The 22,092-nt window shown below is 69.2% G+C and overlaps 1 protein-coding gene across 1 annotated transcript in view; it reads left to right on the top strand.

Moving 5' to 3' along the window:
• The window catches only part of CARS1 (cysteinyl-tRNA synthetase 1), a 35,187-nt gene that overhangs the window by 8,019 nt on the left and 5,076 nt on the right, over nt 1-22,092 (top strand). The window contains exons 2-18 of the mRNA XM_045821125.1: nt 3,650-3,741; nt 4,799-4,887; nt 5,301-5,397; nt 6,103-6,201; nt 7,128-7,277; nt 11,115-11,255; nt 11,342-11,430; nt 12,253-12,374; nt 16,717-16,829; nt 17,326-17,454; nt 17,830-17,959; nt 18,073-18,176; nt 18,425-18,522; nt 18,631-18,820; nt 19,087-19,155; nt 20,779-20,860; nt 21,742-21,822. Of these exons, the coding sequence (XP_045677081.1) occupies nt 3,650-3,741; nt 4,799-4,887; nt 5,301-5,397; nt 6,103-6,201; nt 7,128-7,277; nt 11,115-11,255; nt 11,342-11,430; nt 12,253-12,374; nt 16,717-16,829; nt 17,326-17,454; nt 17,830-17,959; nt 18,073-18,176; nt 18,425-18,522; nt 18,631-18,820; nt 19,087-19,155; nt 20,779-20,860; nt 21,742-21,822 (1,875 nt within the window). The remainder of the gene's footprint in view (nt 1-3,649; nt 3,742-4,798; nt 4,888-5,300; nt 5,398-6,102; nt 6,202-7,127; nt 7,278-11,114; nt 11,256-11,341; nt 11,431-12,252; nt 12,375-16,716; nt 16,830-17,325; nt 17,455-17,829; nt 17,960-18,072; nt 18,177-18,424; nt 18,523-18,630; nt 18,821-19,086; nt 19,156-20,778; nt 20,861-21,741; nt 21,823-22,092) is intronic.

Here is a 22,092-nt window from a genome sequence, read left to right as displayed (position 1 = left end):
ACATTCGAACACCCCATCAGCAGCGACCCCACCCCCAGGCACCCAGCGGTCGGCGGGTCTGCGGGCTCTGGTCGGCTCAGCTCTGGGAAGGGGTGTCCGCTCTCTGCCGCGCGGGACTTCCTGTGCCTCTGTGCCTCTGTCCCCGGGGCTCCGCACTACCGGGCCACCCGGCATCAGCGACGCGAGGCCGGGGTGCGGGCCCTGAAGCAGCACCTGAGCGCGAGGCCACCTGCAGGGCCGCTCCCCGTCCCTGTAGACGAGGGTGCGTTCGGGCGGCTCTCGTCCCCTCCTGCGGACGCAGGTCTCCGCCACGTGGCCCCATGGCTCAGGCACGCAGCAGCCGTCCCGGGCACCCCGCAGCGGAGGCGGGCCCAGCGGGCTTCAAGCAAGTGAGTAGCAGGGCGGGGGTCCGGGCCGGGAGCACCTCCCCCGGCCGTGGCCACCTCCAAGGTCAGGGCCCGGCGTCAGCGGTAGTTGGCCACGGAGACCCGGAGGAGCCCACGGGGCTGGCTCCGGTCACTGCGTGTGAGCAGGTGGCCTGGCGGCCGGCCAGCACGTCCTGAGTGGAGTTTGGGATGGAGCCCGCCAGGCCGGCGCAGACACCTGAGCTCGGGGGGCCTCGGGTCCAGGCGTCCAGGCGGGCGTTTTGAGCTCCTGCCTTGCCCGCCCGGCCCGGCTGGGTTCTTCCTCCCCGTCCTTCCCTGTGGTGCAGGGCGGCTGCCCGCCCGGTTCAGAAGGGTCAGGTCCGAAAGCAGGAGTGAGTGACGTTGAACGTGTTGAAAATCAGAAATAAGTCCTTTGTCGGCTTGGAGGTGAAAGCAGCCCGTCGGTGCCGGTACTCCCACGGCAGTGTGGCCTCGGTTATTTCCGGGGCGCCCCTCCCCCTCGTTCACAGGAGGGGCGGGCCCGGGCCGCCTGCTGCCTCTGCTGGCCCCTTGGGGGCTTCCCCGGACTCCTTTGAGGGTGCTGGGCTGTCCGCGCTCCTGCACCCTGGCCTGGTCCGCCTGCAACGGACGGGGTGCGGCACTGTGGGGGAGGGGCTCTGGGTAACCCCGTGCAAGCCCCCCTCCCCAGCACCCGGTGGGAGCGGTGCCCTGCAGGCCTCTCCTTCCTGTGCGCCCAGCACCGTGACCCAGGCGGCATCCACAGTCTCCAACTGTTTCTCCAGGGGCCCAGTCAGGGTGTCCCCGGGCCCCGGCGCCCGAGGTGTGGCCTGGGCGGGTGCCACCGAGCGAACTGGTGAGAACACAGCTCAGGCAGTGACGCCATCCAGGCTGAAACACAGGGCAGGCGGGGCCCTGCGTCCTCCGGGGCTGGGACAGGAGGGCGCTCGGGGCCAGCGGCACCCTGCAGCGAGCAAGCCTGCGCTAGGCTGGGTCGGACTCGGGAGGAAGCGCCCTGGGCGCCCTGGTGGCAGTTTCCTGCCCCCCCCCATTTCCACGTCCCGTCCCTGATGCCAGCTGGGGCCCTGGGGATGGATTGCAAACCTGGGAGCCGGGGCTGGGCCCTAGCTGCCCCCCGTCCGTCTGCCCGTGGCCTCCAGCAGGTCCCAGAACCCTCGGAGTCCCTGGTGCTGCCACGATCGAGCGGCTGCCCGTCTCCGAGGGCCCTGGCGCCCATCCTGGGCAGGAGCCTTCCGGCCCCTCGCGCCCCTGCGCCCCACCCGCCTCCCCCCAGTCCCTGCTCCTGCCGGGCAGGCCTCCGGCACCAGACGTCGTCACTTGTCACTGTCCTCCCTGTAATAGAGCCCCCGGGCCAAGCCCCTGTGCCTCTCCCGTGTCCTCTCCCCCCGGCCACAGCCTGTGGGCCCTTGGGACACGGAAGTGAGACCCTGGCGCTGCCTCAGTCCCTTCCTGGAACGTGGGCACAGCAGGAGTCAGTGCAGTGGGAGGGGACTCGGTCCCAACGGGTGAGGCCCACGGGGAAGGACGGGGACGCAAGTGTCTGTGAGCCAGGCCGGGGCAGGCCTCGGGCCTGTGCGAGCCGGGCCTCCTTGGGCCTGTGGGCAGCAGTGCGGCACGGCCCCCCTGTGGGGCGCTCGAGCGCCCCAGGTGTGACCCGGTGTCCCGCTGGCTGGCTGCGGTCCCTGGGCTGTGCCCGCAGCTGCGTCCTGTCGCCAGCTCTCACGAGTCTTCTCGGGCAAGCCCCCAGCCCCGGGACCCCCGGCCCTTCCTGCCTAGCAGGGCCTTCGCCGGCCGTGATGCCCCGTCCGCGTGGAGAGCCCTGCGGGCCCCCGGTCCTCACGGATGCACCACTCGCTGCCGTCCTCCCGGGACTGCCGGGGCGGGGGAGCTCGAGCGCCACGCAGCCGCCGTGCAGCCGCGCGGGGCCCGGCGCGTTCTCGGTGACCGAGGAGGCGCCCTCCCGAGCGACCGTGGTGAGCGTTTGCGGCACCTGCCAGCTCGCTGCCACCCCCCAGGGCGGGGAGCTCCTGCTCGGCGCTGTCTGTCTGTCTGTCTGTCTGTCTCCGAGGCCGCCCTCTCCCCTCCCCGCCGTGCACACACATGCACACACGCACGCACCGCCGCCTTCCTCCTCCTCCCGGCCTGGCCCTCCTCTGGCCCTCCGTGCGGCTGATGTGACCACGGGCAGGTGCTGGGCCCGCACGGACTTCCCTGGGCTCCCGGGGGAAGCCGCCCGTGGGGGCCCGTTGGCCACCTCACGTCCATTCCAGGGAGGCCTGCGCGGCGTCGCTGTCGGCAGGCCGGTGGCCTGAGAGAGCCCTTTGCCAAGACGGGCAGAGGCAGGCGGGGGTGGGGAGAGGGCGGTTGGGTGGCTGGTCGGGAAGGTGGGGGGTAGGTAGAGGACTGAGGGGCAGCTGGGGGTGGCTGGCTGTCACCGGACGCCCCCGGGCTGTAATCACCTTTGAGGTAACTCCTGGCCCTAGGCCGGGCATTCGAGGTTCTCAGAGCGCAGGTGCGTGGGGAGCGGGTCCCCTGTTCCCGGCGGGAAGCACGGGCCTGGGCACTGAGCAGAGGGGCCGCCTAAGACTCCAGGTGGCGGCGTGCACACGGCCGGCCCGGGAGGCTGGGAAGGAGCGGGGGTGGTGGTGGGGAGTGGGGGGCCGTGCTGGGTGCAACTCCCTGAGCCCCGCTCGGGGATGGCCCTGGCCTGTCCCCCCGGCGGCCAGGAGCCCCGGGAGCTGGAAGCCACAAGTGTTCCGTCACAGCCCTGTTGGCCGCGGGGCAGACACCGGGGTCGGGGTGGGGGGCCGCTGCTCCCTGGCGCGTGTCCCACAGGGACGAGGGCGAGCAGCTGGCCCGTCCTGGCCCGGCTCCCACTGCCGGCGCCGTCCCCACAAGTGTCCAGGGCAGCTGTCTGCCCGGGGCGGGGCGGGCACCTACGGCACACACTGCGCTGCGGTCTGACGTGCGGCCGCGTGTTTGCAGGGCCCGCACCGGTTCCTGACCCACGAGCCGTGTCGGGTGCCGACGCGTGTGAGCAGGACACGTGTGTGGAGGGCCGTGGGGTGGCGGGGGGTTCGCCGCGGCCCAGACGGTGAGCGAGGCTGAACGGAGAAGTGGCAGTCGGTCAGGCGTGGGGGTGCCGGCGAGCTCGGTCTCGGGGGGGTCCTGTTCAGCGCCCCGTCTCCGTGTGAGAACGAGGCCTCCGGCCGCCCAGTGACCCGGCTGCTGTCTCTGCCCTGCAGGTAGAGGCCGGCGGGAGCAGCCCGCATGGTCCCCTCCGGCCGGGTCGGAGCCCTGCAAGCTGCGCCTGTACAACAGCCTCACCCGGAGCAAGGTCAGGAGGGGCCCCGGGGTGGGCCGGGCCGGCTCTGCAGGAGCCCCGGGGCCCTGCCGCAGCGCTGAGCTGCCGCTGTCGGTTCTGGCAAGCGCCAGGGTTCCGAGAATGCAGGTGTGGCCCCTGAGCTGCCCGCGTGAGCTCTGTGTGCGTGGCCCGGGCGGAGCCGTGTCTGAAACCCTGCCTGCCGGCCTGTCGGTGTGGGGTCCCCAAGTGGCTCTTGGGCCCGGCCCAGGCGCAAGCGATCACGGTCGCTCAGAGCCGGGCCGAGTGTCGGCCCGCTTCTGACAAGGGCCCACGGTGACAGGAGACGTCCCGGTGGGTGCCCGGCCAGACACGCAGAGCGAGGCGAGAGGTGCTGCCGGGAGACCAGAGGGGGTTTGCTCGGCTCGGCCAGCGGCCGGCGGTGCGGGCTGGCGGGGTCTCCGTTGGCGAGCACGCTTAGCGGACAGGGGCTCCCTGGCGGACTCCGTGGGTGACGGCAGCCCCCAGCTGGTCTGCGACTGCGGGACCATTCGGCGGGTGGGGGGCGGAGCGGCCGGCACAGGCTTGATTCGGGTGGTCCGGCCTGTAAGCCGGCTCCTCCAGGGCTGCGGACCCTGGGCAGTGCTGGAAACCCGCATCTGCGCTGTGACAGGAGACTAGCACCCCTGCCCCCTCCGCCCCCAGATTGTTTCTGGGGGCAGACCCGGGTCCATCAGAGCCTCGGCGCATGCCGGGCACCCAGCGGGCACCCCGTACTTGCCAGCCGTCATGGGTGCGGCAGCGGCCTTTCAACAGGGGCGAGCGCTCGTTTGCTCCACCGCCCGCCTCCGGGGACGCGTGGAATCCGGGGAGGAGGGAGCCCGGGCACCCAGGGCTCCTCGGTTTCTGGGAGGGTGCCTTCGGGAACCCAGTGAACTCCCCCTCCCCCTGGGCTTTGTCGCTTTTTCGGACAACACGGTGCTCGTTGAATTTGGCCTAAAGCAAACAAATGGTGGCGTGCCGGGCATGGCTGGCTCGGGGGGTCCTGCACGCCGCGGCATTTCTCGTGACTGTCGCCTCGTCTCTCACGAAGGAGGTGTTTGTTCCCCAAAACGGGAGGAGAGTGACGTGGTACTGCTGCGGGCCCACCGTGTACGACGCCTCTCACATGGGGCACGCCAGGTAGGGCGCCGCGCGGGGCCCCCGGTCTGCTGCCGGCCCCTGGCCGCTGGCGTGTGAAAGGAGAGTCAGCCCGCACCTTCCCCCTCCCGTCAGCATCGCAGCCCCAGAAGCGTCAGGCAGCCCGGGTCCCACGGAGAAGCCCGCGCCTCGGCCCGTTGCCTGCGGCCTGAGCGTCCCCCGGGCAGGGCTGCCGTGCGTGCGCTTAGAGGCTCCCCGCAGCCCACGCCTCTGCGGGGGGCCGGGCGCCCCGTGTCCCGGACGCCCGGGCCCGCGGCCAGGCGGCCCACGGCAGCCTCAGGGTGTGGCCCGTGGGGGCGGCGGGCCGCGGGGCTGCGGGGGGACCGGCTCCTTGCCGCCGAGACCGTGTGCGCCGCGCCGGAGGAGAGGCCTGCCCTTCCCCCCCTCCCCTCCAGGTCCTACATCTCCTTCGACATCCTGCGGCGTGTGCTGAGGGGCTACTTCGGCTTCGACGTCTTCTACTGCATGAACATCACGGACATCGACGACAAGGTGGGGGCTTCCAAGACGGCGCCTGGGAGAAACGACTCTGGGCCCCGGCTGGTGTGGCTCAGTGGGCTGAGCGCCGGCCTGGGAACCAAGGGGTCGCCGGTTCGATTCCCGGTCAGGGCACATGCCTGGGTTTCGGGCCAGGTCCCCAGTAGGGGGCGTGTGAGAGGCAACCACACATTGCTGTTTCTGTCCTTCTATTTCTCTCTCCCTTCCCCTCAAATAAATAAAAATCTTTGAAAAACAAAAGGAAACAATTGACCTTGGGATTGGTAAACGAACTTCGGGAGGCCTGGCCGGCTCAGGCCTCACCCTCAGGACGGGAATCCGACCCCTTGATGGGCCGGGGTCCCAGTTCCTGCGGACGATGGCCTCTTGTATTCAGACGTGTGGATGCTGGTGGAAAGCGGCGTGTCCAGCTGCCTGCTGACCACGTGATCACGGAGGGCCTGGCGTGTGGCGCCGTGGGGGGCGCCGGGGTCTGCTGCTTTCCTCAGCAGCAGAGAGGCCACGTAGGCCCAGGCTGGGCTCAGCAGTTGGGAGGCGGCGGGTGTGTGGGGGTTCCCGGCGGCGTGCCCTGGGGTGCAGTCGTCCCCACGCAGCGAGCTCCTGCTGCGCAGCGATGCTCGGGGCTCAGCGGGCCCTAATCCTCACCCTAACCCCTAACCCCTCACCCTAACCCTAACCCTAACCCTGCTCTCCCCCCAGATCATCAAGAGGGCCCGGCAGAACCACCTGTTCGAGCGGTATCGGGAGGAACAGCCGTCCGCGGCCCGGCTCCTGGAGGACGTCCGTGCTGCCCTGCAGGTGGGTCTGCTCCGCGCCTGGTCGGGGCCCGTGGCCGTCCTCGCGCCCCTGGCCTGGAGCAGGGCTGTCCGTGCACACGGTGGGGGGGCCAGGCCCGCGGGGTCGGCAGGCTCAGCCGCCAGGACAGATGCGTGCGGATGGGGGCGGCGCCGGTGGCCGTTGGTCCACGGGTGGGAGATGTCGGGGTGCACCGGCGCGCCGCCGGCCCACACCTCCTCGTAAACGGCTCCTGCCGTGGCTGCCGGACCCTCCCTGCCTGGTCACAGCCCATCGGCTGCCCTGGCCGCCATGCAGGGGCCGGCCAGGCCCCCCGGCTGTGCTGCCCGGGCTCCGCAGGGCTGCTCGGCGAGACGGGCTGCTCCCTCTGACGTCCAGTTTGGAGCAAGCGGTGCTGCACGCTGGTGCGTTGCCTGGGGGGTTGGCGAAGGTCGTTTTGTCCTGAGAGTCACTGTCGTTGCTGACGGCAGTCGTCATTGCTGGTGCGCTCGTGCCATTTGTTCTGGAAGAGGAAATGGAGTGAGAGTAGAGCTTAGTGGTCCTTCGGGCCGGCCAGGGGAAGGCCCCCTTTGCTATGGGCACCTTCGTGATGAGGTGGCCGGTGGGACCTCCTGTGTCCCTAGGTGATGCCTGTGTCACGCCCAGCATGGCCCTAGGTGACGTGCTTTCACGCCACATTCCACGTCAGGCGCACAGTCGTGGGGCGCAGCTTGGCCCAAGGCCTGCGGGGCGTGGCAGCCCCAGGATGGCCTGGGCCTGGGCCTCGGGCTCCCCGCTCCTGCCCCGCCTGCACCTGGGGAAGCTGGGATGACGCTCTTGGGGACACGGACAGCGGGGCAGACTGGTCCCCCCGGGCCGAGTGCCCTCGTGGACGGGGGGGTGGGGGGAGGGCCGTGGCTCACGGGCCTGCCCGCCCCTCCCGGTTGCAGCCGTTCTCAGCGAAACTCAGCGAGACCACGGACCCCGACAAGAGGCAGATGCTGGAGCGCAGCCTGCAGGCCGTGCGGCTCGCGGTGGAGCCGCTGGAGAGAGCGCTGCAGGCCGGCCTCGCCGCGGGGGACGTGGACAGCCGTGCGCAGGTGAGCGGGGCCGGCCAGGCCTTGGCCCTGCAGGGCTCGCCACTGGGGTCTGATGCCCCTGTCCCAGCTCCGCCTGCCCCCCCCATCCTCCTGCCCCACTTCCTGCAGTGAGACCTGGGCTGCCCCCCCCTTCCAGCCCTCCCCTTGGGCAAGCAGGAGGCCCGCCTGGAACGTGTGGGGGCAGCCCTCCCTCTAGATTACCCCACAAGTGTCCGGTGGGCTCCCCAGCTGCTCTTAAGGGCAGCGCCTGGAGAAAGAGGCGCGAGGGACTGGAGTGGCCAAGACCTGTGGGGCCCCCCGGCACCCCAGGCCAGTGTGTCCACCTCTGGAGAGGCCCCACTGCGGACGGAGTGGGGACACGGCCACCCGGGGGTCCTGGGCCTCTTTTCCCGGCTCTCCCACACCACACAGGGCTGCAGCCGTCCCCTGTCACCCCTGCCCACCTGTCACCCTGCAGTTGGCCATCAGAGCCACCTGATGGCCCTTCTTTACACCAGCACCCCCTGCTGGCCACCCTTGCCAAACCCCATGAACCTGGGACACCCACAGAGAGAGCGCACCCAGCGGGTCTGCCCCCTGGTGTCCGCACACGGCAGGTGGCTGGGGTGTGCTCCTCCTGACCCCCCGGAGAAGGTCGGGCGCTCACTTTCCCTCCGGTGAGCCCTGAGGTGCAGCCGCCCGGGGCAGGCCACCCTCACAGCTATGGGCAGCAAGACCCCCTCTTCATGGCGTGTCAGCCAGATGGCGTGCAGGCCAGGCGGCGTGCCGGCGAGGGGTTCCCCGTGCTGCCTCTGTCTGCCCTGGGCCTCACGGGGCAGGTCGGGGAGCGTCCTCCGTGCCCGGCAAGGGGCTGCGGGGAGGAGGTGTCGTTTCTTTCTCCGACGTTCGGTGGGCGTCACCAGTGCGCCTGGGCCCGGTGCTCTCTCGTTCGGGAGGTCGTTAGTTACTGATTCCGGCTCCTTGACAGACTTCTTCCGATTGTGTTATCTTGTGTGAGTTTGGAGGCTCACTTCATTCAAAAACTCAGTGCGTTAGCGTAGCTTGTGGAATGCTGGGCACACAGCTGTTTCGCGACGTCCCTTCATTACCCGTCTAGTGGTGCCGAGACCTGCGGTGGCGCCCCCTCTCTCGCTTCTGGTGCTACTGCAGCGTCTGTGTCCTCTCTCTTGGGCAGAGCCGGCCGGAAGCTCAACGATTTCACTGCCTTCAAAGAACCAGCTTTTGCTTCTGTTGATTTTCTCTGATGATTTCTTGTTTTCTGCGTCAAACTTCATTATTTTCTTCTGCCTACTTTGGATTTAGTTTCTTCTTTTTCTAATTTCCTAAGGTGGAAGCTTAAGGTGATGGGTTTTACATATTCTGCTAATACATCCGTCCATGTTACAAATGTGAATACTGGAAGGTATTTTAGAATTTTCCTTCAGCAGCCCGGTGCCATGTCCAGGTGTGCGGGTCAGTGTCATGACTCGGGGACTTCCCAGCCACGTCTCTGCGTCGTCTCCGGGCCGGTCGCGGCTGGTCCTGCTGAGCGTCCCTGCGAGCTGGGGGCCCGGCCTGCTGCCCGCTGTCGGGTCAAGTCCGCAGGCGTGCGGCGTGGCCAGCGGGCGGGCGGCGGCCGGAGCATGTGCTTGGGAGCCAGCCGTGCGATGTGTCATTGCCTGGGGACTCGGGACCGTGGTCTGAACGAGCTGCTTCTGTCGTCCGACTTCGCCTCTGGGTCTCAGTCCTGTGTTCCCGCTGAGATTTAAACCCCTCCTGGTCTCTCTCATCGGTCGGTCACCTTCTCGGCTCTGCTGGGCGGGACATCCTAGTTCTGGTCTCCTCCCGCGTGCCTCCCACTCGGGACTGCGTCCCCTTTCCCGGGCCGCGGAGGACCTGAGAGCCCTTGAACTTGACCGAGGCCCCTGGTTCCCACACCGTGTTTTCAGGGCGGTGTGTTCACTGTCGCTGTCCCAGCCCGTGGCGTCACTCCCCCCGTTCAGACGCGGGTGTTGGCGGGCCTGGGGCTCCGGGTTTCCAGCAGCCGCCCTGCACTCCCGCCACAGGGCTTCTGGCCACACGTGGGTGTCGCCCCACTGGAAACGGACCAGATTCCGGTGTCGCCCAGACTGTCCGGGATCCGAGAATCAGTCGCCTGGAGAGCGCGCTGCGGGCAGGGCACCTGCAGACCTGCTGTGTTCAGACCCGTCCAGGAGACGCCTGCGGCCGCGGGGCTGACCTCGGGGCTGACCTTGGGCAGGCCTTCGAGGTGCAGGTGGAGCTCGGTCCTGGTGTAGCTAGGAGTGGGCTCGTTTCCCCTTCGAAGTGGGCTTCGCTGGTCCCGGGGCTGAGATCCACAGCTGCTTCCTCGGCCCCGTGGGCTGGTGCCCCGCTGGCCTCCCCCCACCACCGCCGCTGGGGGAGGCTCCTGCCCTTCCAGTTGCCTTTCTCTCCGAGGTGAACGAGCCTCTTCTCTCGGCTTCTTGTAAAAAGTTCTCGTTTTCTGCTGTTGCATCAAGACTTTGTAAGGGTTTTTTTTTTCCCCCACTTGTCCTCTGGGGTCTTTTTTGTGCTGTGCATCTGCGGCGTGTTGCCTCAGTTCTGGAAAATTCTGGAGACGTTGTCAAGGACCGCCGCTCTGCCCCCCTCTCCTGCCCACCAGGATCCCACTGGCTGTAAGCCGCAGCTCTGCTCGCTCCCCTGCGTCTGTCACCTGTCCCCAGGTGTCCCTCCCCACCCTGCTTCGTTCTGGGCGACTTCTTCAGGCCGTCCTCCTGTTCCGCCCCCTTGCCCGCCCCGCGCGAGTTCTGTTCCACGGGCTGACGTGTCTCCGTTCCGGACGCCGGCTTCCTCCGGTCCTCCTCCGTCAGGCCTCGGCCCCTGTCGCTTGGTACCCGGGGCCCGGCCCATGCCCGTCCGAGGCCGTCTCTGCAGGCCCCGCTCTCAGGTGTTTTCTGTGCGGGGCCTGCGCCCGGGGCCGGGGCTGGGGCTCACCCCGGCTCCCGGCCTGTGCTGACCCCGGGGCTGGAGACACGGCTGCCTGCCTGGGGGTGACATCGGCCTCCCTGGGGCCAGGGGTGTGGCCCCATGGGCGCTCTCCCTCCCTTCACCAACCCCCCACCATAGGCTGGGTTCCTCACTCACCTTCCGGCCGCAGGCCCAACAGCCTGGGCCTCCCAGGGGCCCTGTGTCTTCAGCTTGCCCACCGGGGCGCCAGCCTGGGGGGAGGGGCAGGGGGCGTCCCGGCACCATTTCCGTGGCACCCGCAAGCCCAGCGCGCCCTGGCCGACCCTGCCGTCAGCGTCCTGGCGTGTGAACGCCACCCCTCTCCCGCCGTTCTTGTCTGCCCGTCTCCTGTACTTCCTCCCTCCACCCTTGGTTCCTGCGTCCCGCCCCCGTGTGACCGGCCCGTCTCCACGTCCCTGGCACGGCTCCAGTTCACCTGCACGGACTAGACTCTTCAAGGCAGACGGCAGGCTCCCCAGCCGACAGGGCTCAGGCCGCAGCCCTGACACCCTGTCGCAGACGGACACGTCTCCTGTCCGACGTGCATGCGTGCCGGGCCCACGTGTGCTCCCGCCCTGGACCGTGACTGCCCAGCACATGCACCCCCCCCGCCCCCCGGTCCCCTCCACAGTGGTGGGAGCTCCGGCACATGGGGCGCCTCTGAGCCCCTCACTCTCGGGACCCATGTTGTCTGGGTGCTGAGCCATCCATGAGCATTGCGGGCTCCGGGAGGTGCGGCCACATGGGTCAGGGATGTGTTCGGTGCCCCTTCCGTGGGCGCGGGCCGGCTCGCCTGAGGCGACCCCGTCACCCTGGTGGGCTCGGGCAGACGGTCTCCGCCTCCCCCGGCAGGTGCTGCTGGAGGAAGCCAGGGACGTGCTGTCCGACTGGCTGGACTCCGCGCGCGGCAGCGAGGTGGCCGACAACTCCATCTTCTCCGAGCTGCCCACGTTCTGGGAAGGGGAGTTCCACAAGGACATGCAAGCCCTGAACGTGAGTGTCGGGGGGCTGCCTGCCGCCAGGGCCGGGGGAGGGGTGTGCACGGGACGGAGGGGCACCAGGCGTCTCTGCCTCCCCAGGTGCTCCCTCCCGACGCCCTGACCCGGGTCAGTGAGTACGTGCCGGAGATCGTGAGCTTCGTCCAGAGGATTGTGGACAACGGCTATGGGTGAGCCCGCCGCCCCGCTCGACCGCATGGCGCCCCCTGGAGGGCTTCCCAGGCAGCAGCACAGTGCAGGGGCCTGAGGCCGCCGTCACAGAGGCAGACCCCGGACACCTCTGTGTCAGCAGGCCGGCCCCTCGGGCCGTGAGGGAGGCCTGTCGCAGGCGCCCGCCCCGGCCTGCGGATGGCCGCCCATCGCTGCGTCCCCATGTGGCTCTGTGTGTGTGGGCCCTGTGTCTGCCCTTTGGCCCGGTCTCCTCCTGTCAGGACGCACTGGTCTTACTGGGTCGGGGTCCGGCCTAGCCGCCGTGTCTCCCCTCGATGGCCTCTTCAGAGTCAAACATGGCCCCGTGGGCATGGGCCCGGGTTAGCATGGGGTCTCCGGGACAGAGGACGCCGCCCCCTCTGCCCACGCCACACGGTCACGGCAGGGCAGCACGAGACGTGTGCACACGGAGTGGTGTGCGTGCGCCGGGCCCAGGCGAGAGGACAGGTCATCGCGGGCTCCTGCGATGTGGACAGAGAGGCCAGGGTTTGTCTCTCCAGGACATGGTTGTCCCTGAGGCCAGGGCGGGAGCCGCGAGCTCCCAGGACACGAGGCAGGGGGTCTGTGCAGAGGGGCACGCCGCCTCTGCCTCTGCCGTGTGGCGTGTCCTGGTCCTGTCGGGCTCAGCCCACACGGCACCGTGGGTTTGGTGATCCATGGCAGATGCACAGAGGGCGGGGCCAGGGGTGGGGGGCGGGGCGGGCTTTCGGGGCGCCGTCCTGCACGGCCCGGGGCTGACTCTGAGCCAGTGCACTCACCCTAGTTCCCACCTCGCTTTCCAGCTACGTTTCAAACGGGTCTGTCTACTTCGATACGGCGAAGTTCGCTTCCAGTGAGGGACACTCGTACGGGAAGCTGGTGCCCGAGGCCGTGGGGGACCAGAAGGCCCTGCACGAGGGGGAAGGTGAGTGGGGGGCAGGTGGGGGGAGATGGGGGTGCGTGGGCCAGGCCAGCACTGAGATTCCTGGGACCATGCTCTTTCACCTAAAAGAGACTTGAGGAGTTCTCTATGCTAAGCCTGTGAAATGCGTTATTTCCAAATAAGCCAACAGACAGACAGACACAGACCCTTGAATGATGCAGGTGTGAACTGCATGGGCCCGTCACGCTCAGGCTGTTTGCAGTAAATACCATGAAAGTGTTTTCCTTAGGATTTTGTTAAAGACTTATTTATTTTTACACAGGGGAAGGGAGGGAGAAAGAGAGGGAGAGAAACATCGATGTGTGGTTGCCTCTCATGTGTCCCCTAGTGGGGACCTGGACCACAGCCCAGGCCTGTGCCCTGCCTGGGAATCGAACCTCAGACCCTCAGGTGGGGTGGGGGTGCCGTGGCCGCATGTCGGGGAACCTGGTGGTTACGATGGGCGGGCTGTCGGCTGAGTGAGGAGGCGCAGGCCTCCCCCAGGGGTCGGCGGGGGCTCCCTCGGCACCTGAGCGCCCCGTTGGGGGAAGCGAAAACCCAGGGCCCTGTCGACGGAGGCGAGGACGTGGGGTCGCCGGCGCGTCACTTACAGGTTTGCGAGGAGGCACAGTGAGCGGGGAGGCGCCGGCTGTCCCGGCCCTGTCAGGAGCGAGCAGAGCAGGAGCAGGGCGCGGCACCTGCTCCTGCTCCTGCTGAGGTGGCTGGGGGTCGGGGTTGGGGGGCCGTCTCCGGTTCTCTGGGCTCCGCTCTGAGTGGCAGCCTCAGGGGGTGTCCTGGCCTGGGAAGAGCGAGGTGGGAACCGGAGGCCGAAGTCCAAGTGCAGGTCCTGCTCCACACGCCCGGCCCCCGGGGCCAGCCGGTTGTCACGTGGACAACGCCCAGGCGGCAGCTCGACGCAGCGGCCTCCCCGTCCCGGCTGGTGGCACGCACGCCGCAGCAGCCCCTGCCCCTCCTGCTCCAAATGTTTTAAACGCAGACGTGGGCTTTCCTGCGCCAGGTCGAGTCGCGCTTGTCTTTCTCGGTGTTTTCTCCATCCCCGTCCCCGAGTGGTCCGGGACAACCACGGAGGCGGCTCCCTCACGGCCGGCGCACACGGTGCTTTTCCCGCCCGCGTTTCAGGAAGGGGCTCGGCCTTGGAAACACCTTTTGATCAAGAACGGCACCTCTAGGGCTCTGTGGTAAAGACACACCGGGACGGAAAATGAAACATTGGGAGATCAAGTTGGTTTATCAGCGTTAACATGACACCAGCGGCCTCACGTTAGACTCGTCGGAGGGGAGGAGGCACGTTTGCAATGCTCAGACCCCCGTCCCCGGGGGCCTGTCCAGGACACGGGACCAGACGGCAGGGCCCCGTCCCTGGCGCCCGGGGGCAGAGGCACCCACACCTGTAACGGGGCCGACACCCTTCAGGACAGGGACGCATGGCGGGGACGGGGTTGGGACGCACGGCAGCGGCCGTGGTCTAACGCCAGAGCGTCACCCCCGGGACCTCGGACTGCCTCTGCTTGCAGGGCCACACTCCGGACCACACAGTGTGACTGCGGGGAACTGTCGGTGCTGCCAGCCACACGGCCCTAACGGGCCTGGGCCTTGCTGGGCCCTGGCCCCACCTCACCGATGGGTGTGCACACCGCCCGCCCTCCCGTGGCCCGCTGGGCGCCTGGGAAAAGGGGTCCAACCACTCTGCCCACCCCGCCGTCATCAGGCTCCCTGACAGCCAGGTCAGCCTCGCATGCGGAAGACAGAAGACGGCGGCCCGGTGTCCACTGTGGGCATCAGGGCCAGCGAGCACCAGGCCCCCCAGGGAGGCCCTAGGCACGGTCGGCGCCTGAGTGGGCCTCCTGCACAGAGGAAGGCCCCCGTGCGCCTGCCCGCGCCGTCTCAGCCGGCCAATCCAAATAACGAACCTGTTTCACTGCGAGAAGGAAAAAGGCCCCTGCAGACCCGTGCGAAGAAGCATCTGCCGAGCAACTGCAGGAGGAGGCCGTGCGGACGGGCTGCCAGGGGCCGTGTCTCGGGCCTGGGGCGCGGGGATGAAGACCAGGAAGGGCGGGAAACCCTCGCGGCAGGCGCTCCGTCCAAAGGCTGGGAGCGGAGCAGTGGCCCCGGGGAAGGGAGGGAGGGCAGGGCAGAGAAGTGCGAGGGAAGAGCTGGGTCTTCAGAGACACTTGGAGGGAGGGACCGGCAGCGAGAGCGGTGAGGGGAGGGGAAGGTTCCGGATGCACGAGGACAGAGCGCAGGGGACCTCGGGGGCTGGAGCGGCGTCAGAGGGAGGGGCACTGAGCCCGCGCTGCCTTCGAGGCTGAGCCGCAGGAACAAGCGGGCAGAGCCGAGGGAGGCGGCCGGCCCCGAAGGTCACGTGCACGGAGGAACCTTCCGGCGCGGGGAGCACACGCAGCAGCTGCGCCGTGAGCCCCGCCGTCGGACCCTCCAGGGCCGTCCTCTCTAAACACCACGGCGCTCCGTCCCGTCTGCTCGCAGGCTGACTCTGGGACCGGCTGGCGCTCCAGGGACGAGCGGGGGAGTTTGGCAGCAAACGGGTGACAGGGACGCACCCTCGTTAGGGACACGTATTTCCACTTCCGCCCAGTGGTGACACTCGGCCACGTGACTCCCCGGGACAAGGAGGTGTCCTCTTCCGTCTGCACGTCGGGACTCCAGCGGGGCCCGGGGGGCGGCGACAGGACCCCCCACGCACTCCCCACACCGCAGGGTCGCACAGCGGGTGCCTCCGGCAGGGAGGCCAGAGTGACACCGGAGGGGAAGGAAAGGGGCCGTGTGACTCGAGCAAGTCACCCCGTCACCACCACACAGTGACAACTGGTCAGGTGGGGGGGGGTTGTGTGTGCAGAGCGAGGCCCCCCTCTCTCCGCCGCAGAAACTTCCAGAGTGGATTTTAAAAGTCAGGCACGTTCGTGAGTGGCTACGTTGGCTGTGATGAAAAATCGAAGACCCAAGTGTTGGTCGCCGGTCAGAGGGTGGCTGGGAGAACGTCACGAGGCCACCGCCGACGTTCTCAAGTGGTCCCTGCTGGGACGCTGGGACATGAGGAAGTGGATAGGAGCCTGGGATGGCACGCGTCCCGTGTGCTGGCCGAGTCTGTGTCCTGCGTCCTGCTCCTTCGGGTTCCAGAGAAGCACAGGGCTGCCCGCCGTCACACGGGAGCGAGGGGAGTGCCCGACCCTGCGCGTACGACCCTGCCGTGTCTCCGGCCCCTTCCCCGTGTCTGCCGAGCGCCCTGAGTTTGGAGGGTCTTCTGACCACGAACTCGGAGAAACGCCCACGGTGCCCGGCACCTGCCTGCCTGGTGGGCAGGAAGGGGCGTTTATGAGCTCGCGCCGCACGGGCAGCTGGCACCAGGAACCTCTTTCCTGTTCCAGAGTCTCCCACGAGGGAGCAGCAGCACCCAGGAAGGGGCCTGGCCAGACCCCGTCTACCTCGGTGTGGGCAGAGCCCCCTCACCCAGCTCTTCCCTGTGACCCCGTGACCACGGGACTCTGTGAGCAGGCGGGGCCGCCAGGCGGGTTTTCATTCCCAGGCTCAGGAGTGTCCCGTGGGCCCGACACGTGGCCTACACGTCCCCAGTGCGACCGTGCTCCCTCTTCTGGGTGACCGGCTCGTCTGCCCTCCGGGGCCTGCGGCTTCCTCCCCGTTGCCTGTCACCTCCCCGTCTGTGAACACAGGAGGGTCACTGAGTTGTCCCGACGGGCCACCCCCAGGCCTGGGAAGCTGCACACAGAGGCTTCATGGCCCCACACGCCGCCCTGGCCCACGGCTGAGCCGGCAGGCTGTCGACACAAAACCCCTGCCCAGCCAGGGCCCCGAGGCATGCCCGCGGGCTGCCACCGTGACGTCACCTCCCCTGAGACCAGAGCCCGTCGCTTACCGTAGGCTGTGGGGGCAGCGGACGAGCGTCCAAGGAAAGGCAGGCGTGGAAGGGCCCGGGCCCTCAGCGATGGGCCCGTGAGCGGGTCAGCGGCTCCGGAGCGTGGGGACAGGCCACACCCCTTTGGGGCAGAGGGACACGGAGGCACATTTGACCACAGTTGCACATGGACAGCAGTCGGGGGGACTGGCCAGTGCACTCCGCCAGATGGAGTGTCGTCCCGTGCACCACACGGTCATGGGTTCGATCCCCGGTCAGGGGGCGGATGGGACGCAGCCGGTCGGTGTTTCTCCATCTCTGTCCCCTCCTCAAAACGTGACGAAAGAAGTGCCCTAGGGCGGGGATGAAAAACTCCTTCTTCAAGCTGGCCCCGAAGTGAGGTGGTCTCGCCCACGAGGCCACGCTGAGTGACCCCTCCCCTCGCGTCGTCCGCAGGCGACCTGAGTGTCTCGGCAGACCGCCTGAGCGAGAAGCGGTCCCCCAACGACTTTGCCCTGTGGAAGGCCTCCAAGCCAGGGGAGCCGTCCTGGCCCTGCCCGTGGGGCAAGGTGAGACCGAGAGGGCGCGGGGCCGGGGCGAGGGGGGTGGGGCGGGCAGGGTCCTTCGCGAGTGCCACGCACAGCTGCCCCGCTCCAGGTCCCCGTGCCACGGGGCCGCGAGGGCCTGGGGGCAGCTCGCTTCCCCTCGGGCCCTCTGTCTGCCCGTCTTGCAGCGGGGGTACGGGCTGCGGGACCACCACGGAGGCCCCTGCGCCCCGGCGGGCTTCAACTCTGAGCTCTATGGACTCCTGGGGCCAAGCCCCCCATGACGTGCCCTGTGACAGGGTCCCCATGGCCCAGAGCTGCGGGCGGGGGCGTCGGGAAGTGACACGGACTCGGCACGAAGCCGCGGGGAGCAGCGTGGGCGGGTCCCCTTCGTGGCCCCCCTGGTCTCCAGGTGGAATTGAACGGCTGCCCCAGGAGAGCGCAGGGGCTTGGAGGTTCCAGACGCCGGGGGAGTGGAGGGAGGGTGGGCCGGCCGGTCACTGGGCTGCTTCGTCCCCAGGGCCGCCCGGGGTGGCACATCGAATGTTCCGCCATGGCGGGCACCCTCCTGGGCGCCTCGATGGACATCCACGGAGGGGGCTTTGACCTCCGCTTCCCCCACCACGACAACGAGCTGGCGCAGTCGGAGGTAGGCGTGCTCCCGGGGGCGGGCCTGGCGGCCACGCCCGGGCAGGGCAGCGTCGGTGGGGCCCGTCAGCAGCGGTGGGGGTGGCTGGCTGTCTGCACACAGCCCGGCTCCCCCATCGGGGGTCCGTCAGCAAGAAAGCTGAACCCTAACTGTCCATGTCCAGGCCCGCTTCCCGCATTAACATTTCCTTCGGGGACAGACAGGCCAGGTGGGAGCCAGGGTTACCTCCCGGGGGGCTGGCCCAGGCGGCCCCTCCGAGCCCCGGGGCCCACCCAGAAGAGGCAGCACCGCTCCCGCCTGCACGGTGGGGGCGGGGAGGCCCGGCCCGGGGCCGCGGGCTCAGCACCCGTGCCGTGTGGCCGCCCCCCCGCCCAGGCCTACTTTGAGAATGACTGCTGGGTGCGGTACTTCCTGCACACGGGCCACCTGACGATCGCGGGCTGCAAGATGTCCAAGTCCCTCAAGAACTTCGTCACCATCAAGGACGCCTTGAAGAAGCACTCAGGTGCGCACCAGCCGCTCCCGGCGGGCGGGCGGGCGCTGCTCTCCCTCTCCGGGACGCGCAGGGCCGGCCTCGGGGGCTCTCGGGGAGTAAGGGCCCGGCTGCTCCCCCCACAGCGAGGCAGCTGCGCCTGGCCTTCCTCATGCACGCGTGGAAGGACACCCTGGACTACTCGGCCAACACCATGGAGTCCGCCCTGCAGTACGAGAGGTTCCTGAACGTGAGTGCCCCGGGCTGGCGTGCTGCCCCTCCGACCGGAACGGGGCGCGGGCGGAGGCCCGCGAGTGGGGAGAGCCGGTGCCGGCCGCTGTCCTCCAGCCGCTTATGCGCCCCGGCTAGAGCGAAGGGGCCACATCCCCTCTCGGCTGGGCGGGCGGCGCGTGTGGGCCCAGCCCGCGCCCGGGGGAGAGCCCCTCGATACGGCTGCGCTTCGTCGGTGTGCCGCTCAGCGGAGTTCTCTGACCTCAGGAGTTCTTCTTAAACGTGAAAGACGTTCTCCGCGCCCCCGCCGACATCCCCGGCCAGTTCGAAAAGTGGGGGGAGGAGGAGGCAGAGCTGAACGAGAGGTGAGGGGGAGCCTCCCCCGGGGTCGCAGCCGCGCCCTGACCCCTGCTGCCCGGCCAGCGGGCAGGCTGCGGCTGTGGTGCTGACGCGCCCCCCGGCCCCCCGCGCAGCTTTCTCAGCAGGAAGGCGGCGGTGCACGAGGCCCTCTGCGACAACGTGGACACGCGCACCGCGCTGGAGGAGATGAGGGCTCTGGTCAGCCAGTGCAACCTGTACATGGCTGCCCGCAAGGCCGCGAGGAGGCGGCCCAACCGGGCTCTGCTGGAGAACGTCGCGCTGTACCTCACGCACATGCTGAAGGTGCGTGCGCGCGGGGGCCACACTGTGCTGGGCGGGGCGTGCTCTGGCCCCCGTGCCAGCAGACTCGGGCTGCAGTCCCGGCTCTGACCCGGGGCCCACCTGGTGCGGCCTGTGCACCTGCGTGCCGGCCAGGTCTGGGGTCCCTGCCGCAGGCTGACCTCAGGGCGACCTGCCACCTGGCCCTCATGTGCAGCAGCCCGCGGTGCAGACCGGCCAGCGGGCACCAGCTCTCGGGACTCTCCCCCCACACTTGTTTCTCCCCCCAGGTCTTCGGGGCCATCGAGGAGGAGAGCGCCCTGGGCTTCCCTGTCGGAGGGCCTGGAAGCAGCCTGAACGTGAGTGCACCCACTGGGCCTGAGTCCTTGCCGCCCGCCTGCTGGTCACCCGCCCCCTGGGAAACAGTGCCCCCTGCAGGGGACACCCTCCTGCCTTCCACACCTGCTCCCCCCGTTCCTGGTTCCCGTGCTGGGCCACACCAGTGCACGTGTGCTGAGCGGCGTGTGGGGGCCGGCCTTCCTACCGGGCCGCCTGTCGGGGCCGGCGCCTCTGTGCCATCTGTCAGAGCTCGGTCCCAGGAGGCCGGACCAGAGGGCGCAGCCCAGGCCTGGCTCAGGCCGCAGCCCGTGGCGGCGTGGACCCTCGCGAGAGAACACGCCTGTGGTCGCTGCGACTGGCGCGGGCACAGACCCACACGGTCCCGCTACGGGACAGCCGTCACGTGACCAGGGCACCTTCGGGTTGTCTGGGGCGCGCTTGCGCCCTGTCCCAGTCGGGGACGCCCTGTTACTGAGGGGTCAGGATGGTCACAGTGACCTGAGTACTGGAGTGGGACAGCTGTCACTCAGACGCCCCCAGGAGTCGGATGCCGCGCGAAGGGCAGGGCAGCAGGAAGGCCCTCGGTGGGGCTCACAGGCACCCCTAGGCGGCGTGTTGTCAGGAACGCTGCCGCCACCCCGGGCCCCACGCCCGCGTCGCTGCAGCTTCTGTCGGCCCGGGAGCTCCTCGCCGCAGGCTCTCCTGGGCCAGGCCCATGGGAACCCCTTCGTGCTTCTCAGGGAGAGAAGCCGCACGGCCGTGCTGTCCTCTCGTGCCGGCGACTCCGGGTGTTTACTTCCTTCAAGAGACAGCCCTCCTGGGTTACAGGCAACCCACCTCTGCGCTTGATGAAAATGTGATCTTCCTGTTCGCTGCCCTGGGGGTGGGGTGCAGCCTGCAGCTGGGCCCGAGGGCGCCGCGCAGTCCCCGCCATCTGAAGCTCAAGGGTTCGCTTCCACACCCAACTGTCTCAGGAGCAGGGAGGCCGCTCCCGAGTCGTGAAGCAGCTCAGCACCGAGCGGCCAGCTGGACCGCTGGCCGAGGCTGCAGCCGTGAGAGCCGCCGTCCCTCCCTGTAGCGGGGCCCCCACCCCTGTCTCCCTGCGTGGGTGCAGGGATAGGGCTGCGCCCCTCTCCACGTGCAGGGTCGGCCCAGGGAGGCACTGTCTCCTGAAGGCTCCTCGGCCTCGCTGGCTTTTGTGTTTAACTGTTGTTTTGGCTACAAAGCTGCCAGGTGACGGGAGAGGCCGGGAGACCTGGCCCAGAGGCCGGATGGAAAACCTGGCAGGTGTGACAAGGTTTTCCGGAAGCTATTACTTCCACGCGCGGGCCCATGGCCCAGCAGGGAGCGTGTGTGTGCGTGCGGATGGCAGGCGAGGACACGGTTGTGGGGGCCAGGTGGCGTCCGGCCTGTCAGGAACTGCCCACCCGGGAAGGCGCGTGGGACCTGCGAGGTGGCGTTTTCACACCTGCCTCGGCCCCAGACGGCCCGCGGCGCCCCTCCCGCTGGACGGCTCGGGGAAACCTCCCTGCTCCCCGGGCCCCCGTGCCCGCTGGCGACTGGCTGGGCCGTGCCTGCGCCGGGCTTGGGTGTGATACTTTCCTGAGAGGGCCCCTCTCAGACAGGAAACCCTCTCTCCGCAGCTCGAGAGCACGGTGCTGCCGTACCTGCAGGCGCTGTCGGACTTCAGGGAGGGCGTGCGCAGGATCGCCCGGGACAGGAAAGGTGAGCCCGGCCGGCCCGCGGGCCTGCGCCTCCTTGCCGGCATCCGGCCCTGGGGGGCGCTCACACCGTCGGCACTGTTGACTCTCAGGCCGGTCCTTCTCTCGCGTGGGGCGTCCTGGGCGCCTCTGGGACCCAGGTTGTGCGGGCCCTGGTCCGGCTGCTGTCCCCAGGTGGCCTCAGCGAGCCCTCCGGGTCCTCGCAGCCCCCGTCCCCCCGCCCCAGCCAGCAGTGCGCAAGGCCTGGCTGAAGCGGAGCTGGTGGAAGTCCCTGAGGTGGGGCATGAGACCCTGCCTCTACCCGCGAGCCTCTGGCCCGTCCGTAACCCCCGCTGGACCAGGGCCTCTTGGTGAGAGCTGCTGGCACCTCGGGGGTCGCCCCAGCCCCCAGAGCTGTGTCTGTCCCCAGAGAGCCACCTCCTTCACTCCGGCCCGTTCTGGCTGTCGCCAGCCAGTGCCTGCTGGGAGCCGTGGCACTCCCGGGCCAGGTGGCTCAGAGCAGAGTGAAGGGGAGGGGCTTTCCAGGACGTTTGGGTGGCCTCAGGCCACAGGCCCACAGCCCGCATGCCCTGGGCGGTCTGGGTCCCAGGCAGGAACGTGGTGCGTGCTGAGCCTTGCTCCCACGCAGGGGGATCGAGTTTCCATGGACACGACTTGTGCGCCCCCCCTTCCCCACCCCCACACATTGTTGCCCGCCGGGGAGTCCCGGGGCCAGTCTCGCACCCTCCGAGCGAGTCCTGAGGCAGGGCCGGCAGGGCCGTCCTGGGGGCGAGACCCAGGCTGGGGTGGCAGCAAGTCGAGCGGCCGGGCTCCCTCCGGAGGTCCGGGGACACGCGCGTCCCATGGGTCCCGGCCGCCCCTGAGCCGCTCTCTCTCTGTGCTCAGTGCCCGAGGTCCTGCAGCTCAGCGACGCCCTGCGGGACGACGTCCTGCCCGAGCTCGGAGTGCGGCTGGAGGACCACGAAGGTGCGTCTGCGCCGCGGTTCCCGGCGGCTCGCGGCGGCGAGGAGCGTTCGCCGCCAAGGGGCAGCGAGGCGGGAGGGGTGCTAGTGGCAGGAGGAGGTCCCGGCGTGGGGTCCCAGGCCGCCGCGTTCCTTCCGTGTTGAGGAGTCTGGGAGAGTCCTGGAGCAGGGCCCCGGCTCTCTGGGAGGGCGCCCCCCACCTTCACCACCCCAGGGTCCTCGCCGGCGCGGCACCCCCTGCTGGCAGGCGTCACTGCGTCCCCTCCTGCAGCCC

The sequence above is a fragment of the Phyllostomus hastatus genome, unplaced genomic scaffold (genome assembly GCF_019186645.2).
Source record: "Phyllostomus hastatus isolate PE091 unplaced genomic scaffold, TTU_PhHast_1.1 phas_scaffold_443, whole genome shotgun sequence".
Lineage (NCBI taxonomy): Eukaryota > Metazoa > Chordata > Mammalia > Chiroptera > Phyllostomidae > Phyllostomus > Phyllostomus hastatus.
The sequence above is the reverse complement of the archived record's forward strand: the minus strand, read 5'-3'. Positions and strand labels throughout refer to the sequence as shown.